The following is a 17,522-nucleotide window of genomic DNA, read 5'->3' on the forward strand; positions in this document are numbered from 1 at the left end:
TACTGCCATGGTTTAGATTAGATTAGATTAGATGAAACTTTAATATCCCTCAGGTGGGTTCCTTCAGGAAATCTGGTTTCCAATAGCACTGCACCGACAGAAGTTACAGAATGTGAGCAGAAATATACCATATATACACATATATAAATACAGAGTATACAAAAGGGATAAATAGAATAAATAGGAATAAGAATACAAGGGAATTGCACATTTCAAGTATTGTGAGTCTATTGCACCGTTGGATATTACATTACGTTTGACATTTCTTTGTTTGGTTTCTTTTCAGGTGATGAATAAAGCTGTACCTGGAGTATCCGAAATCTGCGCACTGATTTCAAAGTCCCAAAAGGAAGGCTCAATGGCACAATCATTTAGTCATGAAAATGTTACGCATGGTACAGATTATTATAATAATTATTCTTATTATAACTGAGTAAATCTGTCAGATTTTTAAAAGCAGGTGTTAAGACTTTTGCAAACCTGGTCAAAACTATTAACATTTAAATGCTTGATTTTTCCAGCCACTGGAAGCGTCCTCAAACATGGCAATGAGACATCTGCAGGGACAACCTAAGCCTGGGGTAAAGCAATATGAGACCTTTTCGTGTGAAAGGTTTTTACAGAGACTTTTGTTGCTATTGTTAAGTCATCTGAAACAAGCTAATTCATACAACTTTCTACTTCTAACTTTCAAGACTTGAATGGGATTCTGTCTATATTCTCTAAAAATTCTACTAAATAAGGCAATAGCAAAAAAGTAATAAATCCAGCAAACATAGATCTAAACAGCTAGATTCTGTTATTAATGTATTATCTCTTCTTTTTCACCCCTTTGTCTATATTTTTCAGAATTTGAATACTCTCCAGCAGGATGCTCTCCACAGATCACAACTTTGAGCTCAGTGCCAGCTCAGTACTCATAGTCTCTAATATGTCTCATAAGTGTATATTACAATATTATGAAAAGTAAGGCATTTTAAATGGCTGCTCTTGATCTAAATATTAGCTTAACAAAACGCAAAGCCAGAGTATAGCTTAATTGTGTGAGATGATAGTATGATATGATGGGGTCTGGGTTATGGGAAAAGAAAACTTGACTTTAGAGATGAGAATGGTTCACATGCTACTTTCACTACGATATCATTAGACAGTGATAGTGGTTAGATAGTGAATGTGGTTATCAACAGTCATAACAGGGAAATGCTTTTTACTGTAATTTTGAGTTCTCAACAGTTTTTAAGGCATAGTTTTAATTTTTCTTATGGTTAAATTTCAAGTTTACTTGCTTTCTGTGAATCCTTTCCTGTCTTGTTAGTACAAAAATGTTATTTTATGCCGTTAATCTACCGACAATCCTATAAATAAACTCCTGGAATCAGAACAAATTATGTTTTTGTGACAGGCTGTTAGTAACAAAATGCCTGAAGATACAACTTAAAAAATGTTTCTGTTATCATCAGCAAGTGCAGGCAGAGGTTTTAACAGTTTTCAAGTCTGAAGAATGGGAGTGTATGTTAACACAATGCCATAATTGTTAACTATGTAGGCCTCAATTAGCTTGTTAAATGTTAAAGTTAATGAGCACAATTAGAAAAGGACAGAAAACCTATGAATTGTTTGAAATGAGAAAGCATTTTCTCTCTAGAAACATGACAGTGTTGATTAGGTTTACAAAGCTGTATCTGAACAAACCCTTCTGGAAAATGTCCTTTGAACAGACCAGACCAAGTCTGGTCATAAGAGGAAACTACAGAGAGCATCAGCATAAATGCTTCATACCAACTATCAAGCATAGTGTTTTGCAGCTCTTTCAAATAACCTATTTGAGGAGACCAGCAAAAGAACAAATTTATTCTGGAAAGTGATGTAAGTACCTCTTGTAAAGGTTCATCCCTACACTTAATTAAAAGTGGAGAAATTGCTGAGTGTGCTCTTCCTGACCTTGTTTTCCCGGGCTGGCAGCTAATCCTTCCCCAGAGGCATTTGATGATATACTGGGTCATTTAACACATCACTCTGACATCAGACACTGCTTTCAGTGCTGTATACATCTTATTGACATAGGAAGTAATAGACATAAGAAGCATAAGCAATACATATACATTTATCAAACTGTAGTTTTAAATCGAATTGCTTGGGTTACATTTTTGTTTTAAATTAACTTAGCCAGAGATAAAGTAAAAAGGAAATAAAATCAGCTATGAGGTGTTACAGACTTCTTAACCTCTTGTTGGTTAAGAAAAAAGATCATATATAGCGAAATTCCGGTCTACTTGATCCTTGACTTACAACACCAAACAGGACACACTTATTATGCTAGCTCGTGAAGAAAACCGTTGTTAGCTAAAGAGAAAAAAAAATCTTTTTTTTCCCCCAGATGATGGTGAACAAACCTGAGTTGGAAGGTCTATTCATCTCTTGACCAGAAACAGGTTACAATGATATGGCAATAGAGCTGGGCGATATAAGATTTTTTCATATCACGATATGTTTTTTTCATTTCAGGCGATAAAGATATCTATTAGTAAGATTTAAATGTGCCGTTGCTCACAAGTAAAATGTGAAATAATCAGCAGCTTGTTTTTATTTAAATATTTATTTCCCATAATAAGTTCTTCCATTAAGCGGACGCGAATGGATGGATGAAGTTCAACAGGGTAGATGTACTTAAGGAACATGAGACTTTTTCAGATAAATAAAGGCAAATATTGCAAACTACAAAAAAGGCAGCCGCTAAAGCGTTTAAGTTTCAAAATAGAACAAACGAAACAGACTACTAACTTGTCAATTCCACTTAGAAACAAAATATTAATTCTAAAAATAAATCTTAGTTTGTTTTACAGAAGAACAGACAAAACTGACTAACTTTTGTCAATATCAAATAAACTGAGAACTAAAAGGAAATTCTCAATCTCTCCTTGTTGTATAGCTTAGCTTTTCAAACAGTTTTAACAGTTACTTTAGTCTGACAAAAGCCGAATGACGAATTAGCGCTTCCAGTCAGAGACTGAGGCTACGTCCACACGTAGACGGGTATTTTTGAAAACGGAGATTTTCCGTTTGTTTTAAAAAATAATCCCGTCCACACATAAAGGCAGAAATGAAGGAAAACGCTGCTATGAACATGCCAAAGCAGCAGGTGGCGCTAGATTCCTAACCGTGCAGAAATGTTGGCCAATCAGAAGTCTAGAAGCCTCGGTGGGAAAAAGTAAACAAAGCTGGGGCATAGAAGCAGAGCCGAGTCGTATGTGTGGAGGGACAGTAACTGTGTGTATATGTAAGCATTTAAACACTGCAGAGAGTAGAATTAACAGTAACAGTATTGTAGAAAATCATTTCACCGAAACAATAACGTGGCGCACAGTGTGACGCATGCACCAGTTTATTGTATTTCCAGACTTGCTTTCGGCACAATTTACAGTGCACGCTAGTGTGAAATACCTTCACACTACGGAACTTCTATGGCTCTTCCGTTCGACAATCTCTCCGGCATTGGAACCATCATCTGTTTTCTCTTCGGTAACCTTCGGTCACGCTCGGTTGATTTTTCTAGTCGGCACACTCATTCACCCGGGCGGTACGGTGGCTGGCTGCTTCACAAACAAATACACATGTGCGGCTTGGCACTTGTGCTGTATGTAACAAGTCACGCGACGTGACGCTGCGGCTGTGATTGGTTCGGCTCTGCGCTACTTAATTTGGATTGGCTGACCTTTTTTTTTTTTTTTTTTTTTAAGAGTACAAGAGTGGCGAGGTCTATCGCGATAGTTTAATTTCTCTATCGAGTAAAAGTTATATCGCGATACATATCGTTATCGTTCTATCGCCCAGCTCTATATGGCAATTATTATTTGTGCCTGCAAACATTATCAAATCCTTTGTTAAAATTTAACTTTAAAAGTTGCAGCGCATCAGGGCTGTTTTTTGTTGATTCTTCCGCCCCCTGGTGGAGGTGCAGCTTTGTAAGTAAAAGCTTTTTTAATTATTTACAAACCGCATTTAGACTAACAAAATGAATATAGCTTATTAACATGGTTTGTTTTGCGCAAAGTGCACAAAGAGCTATACCATATTAAAGCTAGGAATGTGGCCCATTGCTTCCACATGAAAGGAGGACCAGACTTGATAATCAAATTATAAACATTATAAATTATAAACTCAGTCAACAACGTTTATCCAACTGGCTGTACTGATTTTATAATTAGCATTTTACAAATATCTATCTCTCAAACTCCTTCTTCCCCTGGGCTTTTCGGACATAGTCTCTACTCTGACCAAGCATTTTGTATATATTTCTCCTGTTTGTTATTTATTCCTGCACAGTTGCTGCGGTGTACCCACAACGTACAATGACAATAATGGGCTATTTTACTCTGTTCAATTCAAAACTCATATAACGTTCACTGACAGAAAATTTAACACACATTTCTGAAACCACATCAGCTCCAGGAGAGAAAGCTGCAAGTCATATTTAGATTTACCCCAAAATATTAGTTTGTAGTGACACCACTTTCTAAAGATTTACACACACATACACAACCACCAATCTTTTTATGAGCTTGTAAAAATCAATTGAAGTTCCCTGCTCACCACAGTAACTGTACTAAGTTCTCCACAAACCCTCAGATGTCTTTACTTTGACTATATGGAGCTTTATTTACATAACTACCACTGAGGTTCAATAAAACATGACAAACATGCCCTCTGCTGGTTTAGCAAGGAATTCCATCTACTTTCAACTCTCAATAACTTTGTTCCTGACAAATCATATCTTAAAAAAAATTGATCAAGTAAAACTTAAAGGCAGCATTGAAAATCTCTTTTGCTGTTCATCTTTTATAAAATAATACATTTAAATATTGTATGTGTAAATACCATCATTAATTAAACACCAAACTCTTGTGTTTTATTTATTATTTTATTTATTTATTGAGAAATTAAAATACTGACTAAATTGTCCAATATAAATATTCATCATACACATTTTCTATTAAGCAAGTAGCCAGTTTTTCCTACCATTGAATCTCCCTTCACCCATTACCTCCCCCTTGGATGTAGCCATCATACAACTCTCTCAGGTGGAGAATGAGCTCCTCTGTGTTTTGTCCTGTGAGAGCTGAAACAGGGATGACCCTCTGGGAAACGTGGCTTTTAAGAGTTTCCAGCTTTTCCTGGGCCTCAGATAGGTCCATTTTGTTGGCTATGATAGCCTGAGGCCGCTGGGACAGTCCAGGTTCATACTGGTCCAGTTCATAACGCAAATGTTGGAGCTGGGTCCAGGGCTCTTGAGCCGACAAGTCCAGAACAAAAAGGAGGAAACGACAGCGCTCTATGTGGCGCAAGAAGGAGATTCCTAAGCCTCGATTTAGATGGGCTCCTCGAATAATCCCTGGGATGTCAGCAACTGCATAAAGTTAAGATAAAAAAAAAAATCACAACATCATTCAACTTTATCATACTGTAATATACTATAATAATAACCTTTTTTTCTCCTACAATAGACAATTAGAATCTTTGCTTAAAACCACCCACCTGCAACTTGCTCATGATCCCTGTACTTGACTATGCCCACATGAGGATTGAGAGTTGTAAAAGGGTAAGCAGCCACAGCAGGTCTAGCATTGGTGATGGCTCTCAACAGAGATGATTTCCCAGCGTTTGGAAAGCCAACCTGATGGGATGAAAGAGAATAAAAACACTTCAATACATCTGCATTGATGAAAAGTCTGACGCCAGTTTTCTCTTCAGAAACAGGGTCTGCTCACAAGTCCAGCATGTGCCATGGTACGAAGCTCCAGTTGAAGGAGCCGCTCCTGGCCTGTTATTCCAGGAGTAGCTGTCATTGGAGAACGGTTTTCATTTGACAGAAAGAATCTGTTCCCTTTCCCTCCAGCCCCTCCAAATGCAGCAAGATACTCCTGACCATGCTCAGTCATGTCCAGTATGGTTTTGCCCAGCTCCTTGACTACAGTTCCTAATGGTACCTTTACAGATTTAAAAAAGCAAACACACACACACAAAAAAAACATCACAGGAGAGGTTAAGTAAGGTCAGGCCAGACTCATGATCAAAGTGGGTGCCATTTATGATGAAATGCAGGGACTCACACGAATGTAGGTTGGGCTGCCATTCCGACCATAACAGTTCTTGCTGCCTCCCGATTCCCCATCCTCCCCCTTGTAAAGTGGAACTACTTGTGCTAATGATTTGACAAAGCGGTCAGCTGAAAGCAGACAAAAAAGGAATACGTATAAAAGCATGAAGAAACTCATTCTTATTGAAGAATTTATTGTCCATTTGATCCTGGCTTTGGTTCCTGTCTATACACACTCACCGGCCACTTCATTAGGTACACCAGGTGCTCATTAAAACATATATTTAATCAGATGGCAACATCTTAATGTATAAAACATCTTGACACGGTCAAGACCAATTGCTCAAGTTTAAACAGAGCACCATATGGCGAAGAAACATGACTTAAGTTGCTTTGAATGTGACTGGATTGTTGGTGCCAGGAGGGCTGGTGTGAGTATTTTAGAAACTTGTTTACTGGAATTTTCCAGCACAATGGTCTCAAAGATTTATACATAACAGTCTTGAAAAGAGAAAATATCCAGTGAGCAGCAGTTCTCAGCAGGTGAAGATGCCTTGTTGATTTCAGAGGTCAGAGGTGAGCTGATAGGAAGACAACCTGCTGAACCTTGAAGCAGTTGGGCTACAGCAGCATAAAAACTACATCGGGCGCCACTCCTGCCAGCTAAGAGCAAAAAGCTGAGGCTTCAATTCACACAGGCTCACAGAAACTGAACAACGGAAGATTGAAAAATTACCGTATGTTTGCTCTTGAGAGTATATTGACTTCTACATAGCAAATAGTGCAAATAAACATTCCTGTAACCAATCAAACTTACCCTTTATAATGATGCTTCCTCCGTCACCTCCATTCCCTCCATCCGGTCCACCCCACTCTTTCCGAGGCTCACTGTGAACGCTGCTGGCCCCTTTACCCCCTGACCCAGCCACCAGCTTCACACGGCGGTGGTCCACAAAGTGACGGGTCTGTGAGGCGCAAAAAGAAGCAATGTCACAGTAGAGTGAACCATGCTTACGACTCTGATAGTCTCCACGACAGGTGTGTTTATGCTTTGTAAATATGCAAATATCCTGAGAAATAAGACGTGTAAAATACGCTTTAACTTAACATACCAGTTTCTTTTCAGACAGCTCCCTTTTCTTGGAGTTTCCGCGGACTTTGGTGCACAGTGTACTCGAGGTGCTGACATCTCTGACACCGCCGACTTTCCTACTACAAGTCACAGAACTGAGTGTGAGGGGGCTCAGCTCACCTCTTTCGACCTTTTGTTCGAAAATACATCTTAAAAGTAATTCCGAGGATGGTCGGCGAGGGATTTTAAATCGAGACAACGCTGCCAACATTATAGCGTTCAACAAACAGACACCGGTTACAGTTTTAAAGTAGCTAAAAGCGATCTGTCAATGTCACGTCGACCGTTTACGTTAATACGCATCTCCACCAGCGTGATAAACAGGAAACTATCGGGGAACTAGGTAAGGGTTTATAAAATCTAAACGTCCATTCATGGATTTCCCTTGTATATGTATAATTATTTGGCGTTTCCAAAACGATCGCAACTACCCATCACACGTTTACCGACTACGACCAACACATGTACGGAAGCCCCACCGGTCAAAATCAGTCTTTGCCGTTGCTTTGCGGTCCACTACCGCCACCTGCTGTGCTACAAAAGAAAAGGAAACCCCATACCTGAACCGCCAAAGAACTCATATTTTCAACTCAAAACTCTAAAATGTGTCTACCTTAACAAAAAAAAGGGCTCCTGAAGTTTGGTTGTGACCTAACCATGTTGCAATCTACACATGATGGAGACTTTATTAAGTAAACCTTACAAGTACCAGGTTGAAACCCCCTTTTGCCTTTAAAATTGCCTTACTTCTTCTTTGAATAGATTTAAAAATCTGCCTTCCTCTTAGCTCAAAGCAGTTTGGCCATTCTTCTCTGGCGACATTTTTACTCTGAATTGCTCTTCACTGGATATTTTCTCTTTTTGAGACCCTTCTTTGGAAACCCTAGAGATGGCCCACCAGGCACCAGCAACTACAAAGTAAAGAAATCACATTTCTTCCTCATTCTGATGCTTGGCTTAAACCTGAGCATATTAAGTTGTCTAAATTATTGCCTAGTAATCTGAAGAACAGGTGTGCCTAATGAAGTGACCAATGAGCATACAATGAAATATTAAAGAATCTCTGACTCACGTTCAGATGACAAAATCCAGACACACAAAAGGTGAATGTCAATTTATTTTTGTATAGCAAATAGTAACAAAAGACAGCAGAAAAGATCAGGCGATGCAGTCTTACAATAGATAAGTAGATAACATTCATATTTGGATTATGCACATCAAACTCTCCTTCTCGCACATCCACACACACCGACACGCACACTAACAAGGCATACCACCCATGAGTGATGACACACTACGTAGAACTGGAAAACAACTTGCCGCACATGTTTGGTTCACAGTAAAAATGAGAAACTGATACCAATTTAGAGACGCCTGTGATTGTCAGTGTTGAGTGGTACATAGTTAATCAGCTGTTTGACAGCCAGGTATCTCCCATCCTTGATAACCCCTGCAGAATGACCACAGTTGTTGTGTTATTCTTCCCCTCTGAGGTAAGTTGAGTTACAACAAGATGTTATAACAGAATACTGCTAAGTTGGACCCTCACAACCACAGAAATAAAAAAAAAGTTGTCTGATTTCTTTTTAACTAAATAAACAAAGAAATAACTTGCAGATAGATCGATCGATAATAAATATGAAAAAGGTAAATTCTTGTACATGTACAAAAATTATACTGCTGCAACAATTGTATTATTTTTCTTACATGAATTCCTTGATCTAATACAAATAATAGCAATAAAAAAATTACAAAGAAAAAAACTGCTAAAGTAGTAAGATTTATGTTTGATATATTCACATATCTGCCTCTAAGTCACGTAAATAAAGAAGTAATATTCTTAAATAGTCTATCACATTCTGTTCTTTTCCTGTAACATAACACTGAATAATTTGAGACAAACGATCTCTGTCTTTATCACAGCTGTATGTAAAAAAACAAAACAAACAAACAAACAAAAAAAACTACATATAATCACGTAAAGTTCACCGTAAGAGCCAACCTCAACATGACTGACGGAGCTGAGTGTATTGCACTTATTGAAGTTGAGGTGCAGGACATGTTACTGTTCTGTTCCTGTGTTACTTTGGCTTTTTGAGTATCATCTCTTAAAAACAGCCTGAATCACGCTACGATACAAAATATTAGACAATACATACACTGTCACTGTAAAATAAAGTGCAGACAAAGTGGCAATGCAATTTTATGTAAAAATCATTACTTTATGGCATCAGAGCGCAACACTCCTTACCTCTGCACAGACGCTATAAGCCGGCGCAGAGCGATGCCACTCAAAATATAGTGTCAAAAATACTACCACGATGTAAGATTATCATGGACAATGATACACATTGTTAAGTTTTCGTCTGTCAACTATCTATTATGTCGATTACCTCAGCAAGACATATGTAGAGAGTGAAAACACATAATGTTATACCACACAGCAACACATCACAGTTTGACTAACACAGACAAACCCCATGATCAAGTCAGGTTTAACGACCAACATTTTCACCTTTTTTTAAGGATGTACCATGAGATATAACAGTGTTTATACCAGGAATAAGAGCAAGATTTATAGTCTTCTATCAAATATCAAAGAATATTCTCTTCAAGGCTAATAAGCTTTTTTTTTGTACTCCCACAGTCTCACTTGCGCTGTGCACCAAAAATAAAATAACATCAAAAGCTCTTAAAACAATAAAGGTAGGGGACAGAGAACAAGTTTATTTGTGCATGTGGCTGAGGTGCATGTGACAACTCCACAGCGCCCTTTTTAGTAGCTTGTATAGAATGGTTACATTAACTGCCTTGGTTTTGCAAGCACCACAACCAGCTACAACCCTGTTGAAATTAAAACGGAGGAGGGAAGCATCACATTTGACTGGATTAATTATTTTAGCTAGAATGATGATTAATGAGAGGATAATAAATCTGATGGCAGCCTGATCTAATCCATAGCTGAGCCCAGTTCATTACTGTTGAATGTTCCATCGCACATTTTCTTCCACCAGCAAAACATTGTGCTGCCTCATTGCTGATAATTTCCATATTGACCCTGAAATTAGAAAAAATATATGTTTAATTGGATTTATTTATTTATTTATTTATATACTGCTTAAAGTTGTGGTTGGACATTTACATATACTCATCATGGGCATAAATTTAAAGACAATATTTGGTTTTTAGTTATTTTTTGAACTGTTCTTTTTGGTGGAATGACTCTAACATACATCTTCAAGATGTAGACCGATACTTAAAACAATGGGAAATGTCTGGGAAACTCTAAAGTGGAGATCTAAAAAGGAGAATTGTAGATTTAATCAAGTTGGGACGGTCTCTTAGAACCAATTCAAAACAGCTGTAGATTTCAGGATCATTAATTCAAACAATTATAAATAAATATAAATTATTCAGATGTGTCACGACTTTGCCAGGATCTGGAAGAAGACCAAAATGTCACCCTCAGATGAGAGGAAATTATTTAGGATATTCAGAAACAACCCAGGGAATTCCCAAGGTTCAAACATGAAATGAACTGGAATCTGAAAATCTTTGGACTATGCTTAAAAGGTTCTCTGCTGGGAAACCAGCCAATTTAAATTAACTCCACCAGTTCTGCCAATGAGAGCAGCCAAATACTGAACTTGGATTATGTCAGAAGCTTGTTGATGGCTACTAGAAGTGTCTGGTTGAGGTGTAAATTGCTAAAGAACATTTAACCAAATACTACTGGAGATGTAGGTATATATTTTAGTCTGTATATAACATTTTGAGCCTGTGTGGATTACAGAAAACCCAAAAATTATTTCAAAGATGTGCACCCAATTCTTGGTTTTTAAGTCATTAAAGAAGCATGTACATAAGAACAAGTTATTCATTAAAGATGCATGCTCTCCACCGTGGGAAATGAACAGTTACACCATATTCATGCTGATGATGAATGCATGTAAACGTCTGACCACAACTGTCTGCATGGTGCTTTCAGAGTATATGTTTCTATTAGTACTAAAACAGACACACACTACAACATCTTTTTTTACTTCACTGGTCCTACATGAATCTGATTTTCTGTTGCTCTGTGTAATTATATAAGGAAACAGGAAACAGTGTTTTAGATCATGGTCAAATTCAATTACAATCCTTTGAGACAAAGGGGGTCTAGCAAGGTCCTGTGTTATTTTATTACTCTTGTTTCGTGCACAGACTTGTGCCAGTATGTCTATACCTAAATAATACATACATTTTGCTTTAAGTTAAAACATCTCATGTACCTGTTCATAGGAGAACGGCCTCTGCGTCTGCGCTCCAGGGCCTCCCTGGGAAGATCGGTAGGATCCATACTGTTGGCTTTGACTCTGCTGATACTGAGAATATTGAGATGATCCTCCCTGGACTGGACCTGTAGCACAGGAGTTCAATTAGGTGGATGTTTTCAGTTATTTTATGTGCGTGTTTAAATTTGCCTGGATGCACAAAAACGACTGTATGAGTCACTCTCACCATATCCCTGGGGCTGTCCACTGTAGCCTTGTTGAGAAGAGTACTGCTGTTGGCTGAAGGCTTGCTGCTGGCCAGAGCTCTGTTGATACTGGGCCTGCTGTTGACTGTACTGAGAGTTCCCTGGAGGTAGACATATCAGATGCACATTACTATAGTTAAGTATTTATTTAAACAATAAAATATAGAAATGCAATTTAAATTAAGAAATGTTATTACCTCCTTCATAGTAATGTTGTGAGGATTCATCAAATGATCTATCATACCCTTGTTCCCCATAAGAGGACTGTTGATATGAATACTCCCCGTGACCTGCAGAGAACACGATTCAACACATGCAAAAACTCCTCTGCTAAGGCAAAATCCAGTGACAGACGAAAGAGAAGTTATTATTTGCAGGTTGCAGCTGAAACATTCATAATAAATGTCTGTCAACAAATTTTCACACGAACACCATTTTGCCAGCCTTTTCACTTCAACGTATTACACAAAGCATTTTTTTTTTTTAAAAACCACCCCAGATGAAGTTTGAGCTCTCTCTGTGACACGCTGCTATATCGCTCTCTGAAATCTGAAATTTCGGCACACCAAAGGGGACAGTATGGACACAGACACAGTGGCAGAAAATAGACCAATGTCAGAGTTTTCAATTTTTTTTTCATTACTTTTGTCTCCCACAGTGAAAAGTTGGGAGGAAGAGCTTCAGCAATAAATCTGGCTCAGGCCTGTAGGACAGTGCTAAAGGGAAATGGAATGACCTACAATGCGGGTTGTGTGTTTGAAAGCTGTGTGTATGAAGTTTATGGATGTGCACGATTACCATCAGGGTAATACTGCTGGTTTATGGGCTCGCTGGAGCTCTGAGTGTGTCCATACTGCTCTCCGTAGAACTCGTCTTGTCCCATGTACTGCTGTGCAGATCCTGCAAGACAGGTAAGACCATGATTGGTTAAACAACTGGTCAAACCAACTGGCCATGTGTTGGACATGGCTGTGGCCAGGAGAACTAAAAATAGCTTAAAATAAAAATAATTAATATTACAGTAATGATGTTTTATAACTTATGTGTAAATAGAGTACTGTACAAGTCACTGAAAATGATTTTCAATAGATTAAATTGATAATATTAAATAAAAATAATATGAAGGAAGATTTATTTTTTTATCCAAATTTTAGATTTAGTAATTGAAGTGAAACAATTGCACTGCTTGGTTGAATGAAAAATGCATGATATGCAATTTTTGAAGATAAAGTGTGAAGTACAGAAGGTCTGTTATTCTGGAAAATTAGGATTTGTTTGGTGGTGGTGTGCAGAAACTCCAGATTCCACTTCCGTTTTGTTTTTTTTATCTGAACTGGATCTTAGAGAATAAAAAAAATTACAAAATAACAAGTACTCTGAAAACTGCAACAAAAGTCAGCATAGTCTAATCTCCCTTCAATCTACAACAAAGCCAAAAATTCCATACAAAGATGGGCAGAATCACAGAACGCACTCATACCAAAGCAATCTAAAACATACAGTTGTGGTCAGAAGTTTATATTCACTCACCATGGGCAGATGCCATGCAAATTTCAGGGTTTTGATGATTTTTCTGGGGTGGAATGATTGTACAACATACATCTTTAATTCAATAAATTCAGATTCACACAGGTTCAGACAGGTTACAATATATACATACATCCACACTAATATTTGGTTTCAGTTTCATTAAATTAACAACAAGTGCACTAAAGACAACTGATTGCTGTACAATCATTCCAAGAACAGTTCAGAGAAATCATTCAAATCATTTGAAACACCAGATTACCATGACATCCATGTCCATGATGAGTGCATATAAACTTCTCACCACAACTGTACATGTCTTTTGCACTTCCAGATATGACCAATTAGCTATAGATAATCAAAATATCCCTTCCAGCTGCTGCACAACCAAAGGCTGGTGGGAAATCCACACAGCTTAACCATGGACACAATATTCCTGTAACACACATCTATCTGGAAGCACTTCACACTATAATGCAATAGGGTACGGCCTGTTGCACTGGAATTAGTATCACATGCTTCTTCTAAATCTAAGTTACTACATGCCTTCAAAGCCTGCACCCTTTGAAAGACACAAAGGGACAGAGTGGAGCTATTATTAGGCACGCACTGACATTGCAAGTTAGGTGATTTACAGAGATGGGAACTTAAAGTGACACAAGTGATACATCTCCAGGCTACTTCTTAAAGTTACAGGAAGGCAACTAGAGCCTACACAATTCCAGATGTCTAATATCACTCTCGTTTTATAATCTTGGAACATCATACTACCAATACTACCTACTTATCAGGGGCTTTTGCAGCAACTATGGCTTTCATCTCAATCCATCTCAAAACTTAGATACTGGCAACCACCGTCACACTTGGAAGACCTGGAAAACTATTCGCCAGACATTCAGGTGTTCACACACAACCACCCACACAAGTGTACATAAGTACACAAATCAGTCCAAATAAACTCACTGAAACAACAGCCATACCAAAGCAGCATAAAGAAATCTTGCCACCTACCTTGCTGAGAAGAGCGGTAGGATCCCATGGGCCTCTGAGACATCATGCTGTTTCCTTGACTGCCCTGACCCATCATGCCCATAGCCTGCTGTCCCTGATAATGTTGCCCCCCAGCTTGGGCTGAGGAGTAGTGTGGTGTGGCAGACTGCTGGTGCATCATGGAGACTGTGGAGGAGGTGGGATTATTTGGGGGGAGGGGGAGATCTTGTACATTAATATATAGAGATAAACTTCATCTATAATGCTGATAAATCCTGCTTATGCTTCAGAATGCACAGCCTTCTGGAGCATAAGCAGAATTTCCAGATCTGAGCCTGACAGAAATGTGTATAGTTACACAAACAAACAAATGTAGAAGGAGGTCCAAGGCAATCAGGACACAAGAGGAAAGCCAAAAGGGATCCATAGCATACAGCAGTCAAGGGTCTTTTAAAAAAATATCTTTAAAGAAATGCTTTCAAGATGCTGCTTTAAGTGTAAACAAAGCCAGCGAAGTCAGCGCATTAACAGAAGTACGATAAATACACACGGACATCCAGGGAAAGGAGGGGTGCATCTCAAAAAGTAGGAGAAGTTAAACCTGAAGCAAAGGGAAGAAGGAGGGAGGCAGGACACCTCACTGATGAACTGAATGTGTTTCGTATTTGTCTGTTACACAGGAGGAAAGTTTAAGATATGCATGCAAGCATGTTTTTTATGCAAGCTCAAAAGGGGCACAGCTACCATGTACAGTATTTCACCCTGAAAACTTGAAAAGATTATTTTCATCATTCCCATCCTCTAAATGCCAAATCTTGTATAATACACATAAACAAGTAAAAAACAAGTACGGCATCTTGCATCTCGAGAGATGGTAACTCCTGACTATCAGATCATGATGGTTTAGAGACCAATTCCTGATGACTGGGCTTTACGATACCTGGCTCACCTTGGTTGGAATGCATGTTGAGGTTGCTGCGGGAGGAGGAAGAAGAGGATGAGGATGTGGAGGAAGAAGAGGAGGAAGAGCCATAACCAGGCCCAGGGCCCTGGATCATGCTGCCCTGGGAGGAGGGCGCAGCGTGGCTGTACCCAGGGACCGAGCTGCCATAGCTGCTTGCTGGCAGGCTGAGGGAGGTGGAGGGAATAGCCGACTGCACCTGACCAGACTGCTGCTGCATGGGGGCATGGTTGGGCCCTGACAACACACACGCACAGTCAGAGCAGCCACCACACATTCCCCTGTGGTGCCATGTCATGTTAACCACGGCCCCACATTCAGTTCATCTTCACAGGAGACGTGCATGGTTGAACAAAGGTAGAGTAACGCACGTTAAGGATGTGTGTATATTTTTTTCACAAGAAGAGGGAATATAGTAACATAACTGTGAAACAATCTGACTCATTGGCTGAACTTAAAACCACAGATACTTAAAGGCAATGAAGCAATATAGAAGTGCGGGCACTGTGGCAGACAAGACATGGTACTGTGTCAGCAGACAAACATGCAACTAAGTCAGAATCAGACGAGCAAGCAAGACACTGGACAGACAACAAAATCGGGAGGCATCTTTGGGCTGAAATAAGTGATTCAGGGCTTATCTGTAAAACACAGGTATGCAATTAACTCTCACCATTACTCATTTGGCTCTGCATCATTGATGTCGGGGGCAGTGCTGGTCCCATGTTGTCATTGAGGTTACTTTGAGCATGTCCCCCACTCTGGCCCATCCCTCCAGGACCCAAAGACATACTGGAAGTCGGAGGCTAAAGGTGTAGAGACGTAATATTTAAGTAGCGGCAGTCATAAATGATATGCAGTTCATTTTTTTCACACTGTATTTATATGCATCTATTTTCTGTTTTCGATTAATGTTCTATTTTCTCAGTGGACACAGTGTATACTTATATTTCATAGTTGCCATTACTGGAGTCACAAATCACACTTACCGCAGGTAGTAATGACTGCATGTTCTGATTTGAATCAGCTATTGTGGCCAAGTAAACAAGATTTCTGTGCAGGATCTGCTGATACCTGGAGGAGGAAGAAGAAGAAAACCAGTCTTAATTGTGCTATGCTTTGATATTTAGCAGGTATTGGTCAGGGAGGAAAGAAAAAAACACTTACTGTGTGCATTCAGCCGTCTTGCCTTTGCTTTGGTAATCCATTATGCACTGTATTAAATGATGATTTTCATCCAGCATCTTTGGAAAATAATAAAACAACTTCATTCCACTGTATCTGAAGTCCTATAAGTGTATAGTAAATTATCAACTAACAAATACTCTATTAAAACAGTGCTGTGCTTGATTCTCAGAACTTTATCCAGCCCTTGAGTGTTTTTTTTCTGGGTCATCTTTTTCCATTTTCTTTTTATATAACAGAGCCAAAAGAAGAACTCATTTTTCACTGTCTTTATTTAGGACGCCGGTTGAAAGTCTGGCTTTCAAGGATAGGGTTTACGTTTTACTTTCGCGCTAAACGGTTCAATCAAGGATAAAAGCGGTGCCCTAGGACATATACTGTAACACCTGCCTTCAATTTCAATCTATAGCCTACTTAATTAAACACCAGGGCAGAGCTGCTGCTTTGAGAATTCTTGTTAACCATCTTGCGAGGAAATAAAACTGATTTCCAATTTCTCACACAAAAATATTCCCATTCGTCTCAAAATATCTGCGAGGATGACAGACAGCATCACCAAGAAAGCAGAGATCCAGCCGGCGTTAAGCCGAGCGCTCGTCTACATCACCGCGATGGCTTTGTTTGGTTCGCACCTTCAATTGACTGTAACGTTCCAATACCAGTTGCCATTTCTTTGATATTCACCACTGGCTACTTTCTCTGCACTGGAGGGGGATCACATACTCCCATGCTAGAATATCTAAATAGAAATGTCGCGACGTTTTAGGATTTTTTTTTACCTTTTGAATGGTTTGCTGTGTCACCTCCCCTTTACTTCTGGGGCGCGCCGATGAAAACGCCACCGACATTTTGTCATATGGGAAATAAAAGAGCCGCTTTTATTCTAATATTTATTATCTCGAGCGCAGCCTTCTATTTGGTTACATAGTTTCTCCATTACCAGGAATAGGGGTACTGACCAAACCAGAGCCATGTCGCGAAAGATGGAAAATTAGAAAACACTTGACTTATCTGAATGGCATTAAACAGGATTTCCCTTAAGCTATTATTTATTATCTGCGTGCAAATAATTACATGCATATAAAGGGATATGATGGTAAGGGACAAATCC

At 38.9% G+C, this 17,522-nt stretch overlaps 2 protein-coding genes across 5 annotated transcripts; both read right to left on the reverse strand.

Moving 5' to 3' along the window:
• Nucleotides 1-4,899: 4,899 nt before the first annotated feature.
• On the reverse strand, nt 4,900-7,686 carry mtg2 (mitochondrial ribosome-associated GTPase 2). The gene is made up of 6 exons (XM_086278901.1): nt 7,207-7,686; nt 6,912-7,059; nt 6,108-6,223; nt 5,766-5,984; nt 5,533-5,671; nt 4,900-5,404 (listed from the first exon to the last, which is right to left on the reverse strand). Exons 1-6 carry the CDS (start codon nt 7,435-7,437, stop codon nt 5,031-5,033), a joined length of 1,227 nt encoding a protein of 408 aa, XP_086135027.1. The 5' UTR covers nt 7,438-7,686; the 3' UTR covers nt 4,900-5,030.
• Nucleotides 7,687-7,847: 161 nt separating this feature from the next.
• LOC147306039 (calcium-responsive transactivator-like) lies at nt 7,848-17,330 on the reverse strand. Of its 4 annotated transcripts, none has more exons than XM_086278897.1 (11): nt 17,191-17,330; nt 16,394-16,470; nt 16,216-16,300; nt 15,900-16,032; nt 15,215-15,463; nt 14,287-14,451; nt 12,547-12,648; nt 11,946-12,038; nt 11,730-11,849; nt 11,501-11,628; nt 7,848-10,284 (listed from the first exon to the last, which is right to left on the reverse strand). In XM_086278897.1, exons 1-11 carry the CDS (start codon nt 17,257-17,259, stop codon nt 10,258-10,260), a joined length of 1,248 nt encoding a protein of 415 aa, XP_086135023.1. In that variant the 5' UTR covers nt 17,260-17,330; the 3' UTR covers nt 7,848-10,257. The 4 variants fall into 4 exon arrangements, with proteins under 4 accessions (XP_086135023.1, XP_086135024.1, XP_086135026.1 ...); XM_086278898.1 differs by lacking the exon at nt 17,191-17,330 and adding an exon at nt 17,044-17,145; XM_086278900.1 differs by lacking the exon at nt 15,215-15,463.
• Between the last annotated feature and the right edge of the window lie 192 nt (nt 17,331-17,522).

This window comes from Aulonocara sp. 'chitande type north' Nkhata Bay, linkage group LG20 (assembly GCF_057382095.1).
Source record: "Aulonocara sp. 'chitande type north' Nkhata Bay isolate Kocher_YH1m ecotype deep benthic linkage group LG20, A_spYH_male_GT1.1, whole genome shotgun sequence".
Classification (NCBI taxonomy): Eukaryota; Metazoa; Chordata; class Actinopteri; order Cichliformes; family Cichlidae; genus Aulonocara; species Aulonocara sp. 'chitande type north' Nkhata Bay.

What these genes read in the sequence shown, in the direction of transcription:
- mtg2 (XM_086278901.1), bottom strand. Translation starts at nt 7,437, where the DNA reads ATGTTGGCAGCGTTGTCTCGATTTAAAATCCCTCGCCGACCATCCTCG. An exon ending in AGCTGTCTGAAAAGAAACTG is followed by an intron (nt 7,060 to 7,206) that starts GTATGTTAAGTT and finishes TGCGCCTCACAG; the next exon opens with ACCCGTCACTTTGTGGACCA. An exon ending in GCAGCCCAACCTACATTCGT is followed by an intron (nt 5,985 to 6,107) that starts GTGAGTCCCTGC and finishes AAATCTGTAAAG; the next exon opens with GTACCATTAGGAACTGTAGT.
- LOC147306039 (XM_086278897.1), bottom strand. Translation starts at nt 17,259, where the DNA reads ATGTCGGTGGCGTTTTCATCGGCGCGCCCCAGAAGTAAAGGGGAGGTG. An exon ending in CACAGCAAACCATTCAAAAG is followed by an intron (nt 16,471 to 17,190) that starts GTAAAAAAAAAT and finishes TATTTTCCAAAG; the next exon opens with ATGCTGGATGAAAATCATCA. An exon ending in GCAGAGCCAAATGAGTAATG is followed by an intron (nt 15,464 to 15,899) that starts GTGAGAGTTAAT and finishes GTGTGTTGTCAG; the next exon opens with GGCCCAACCATGCCCCCATG.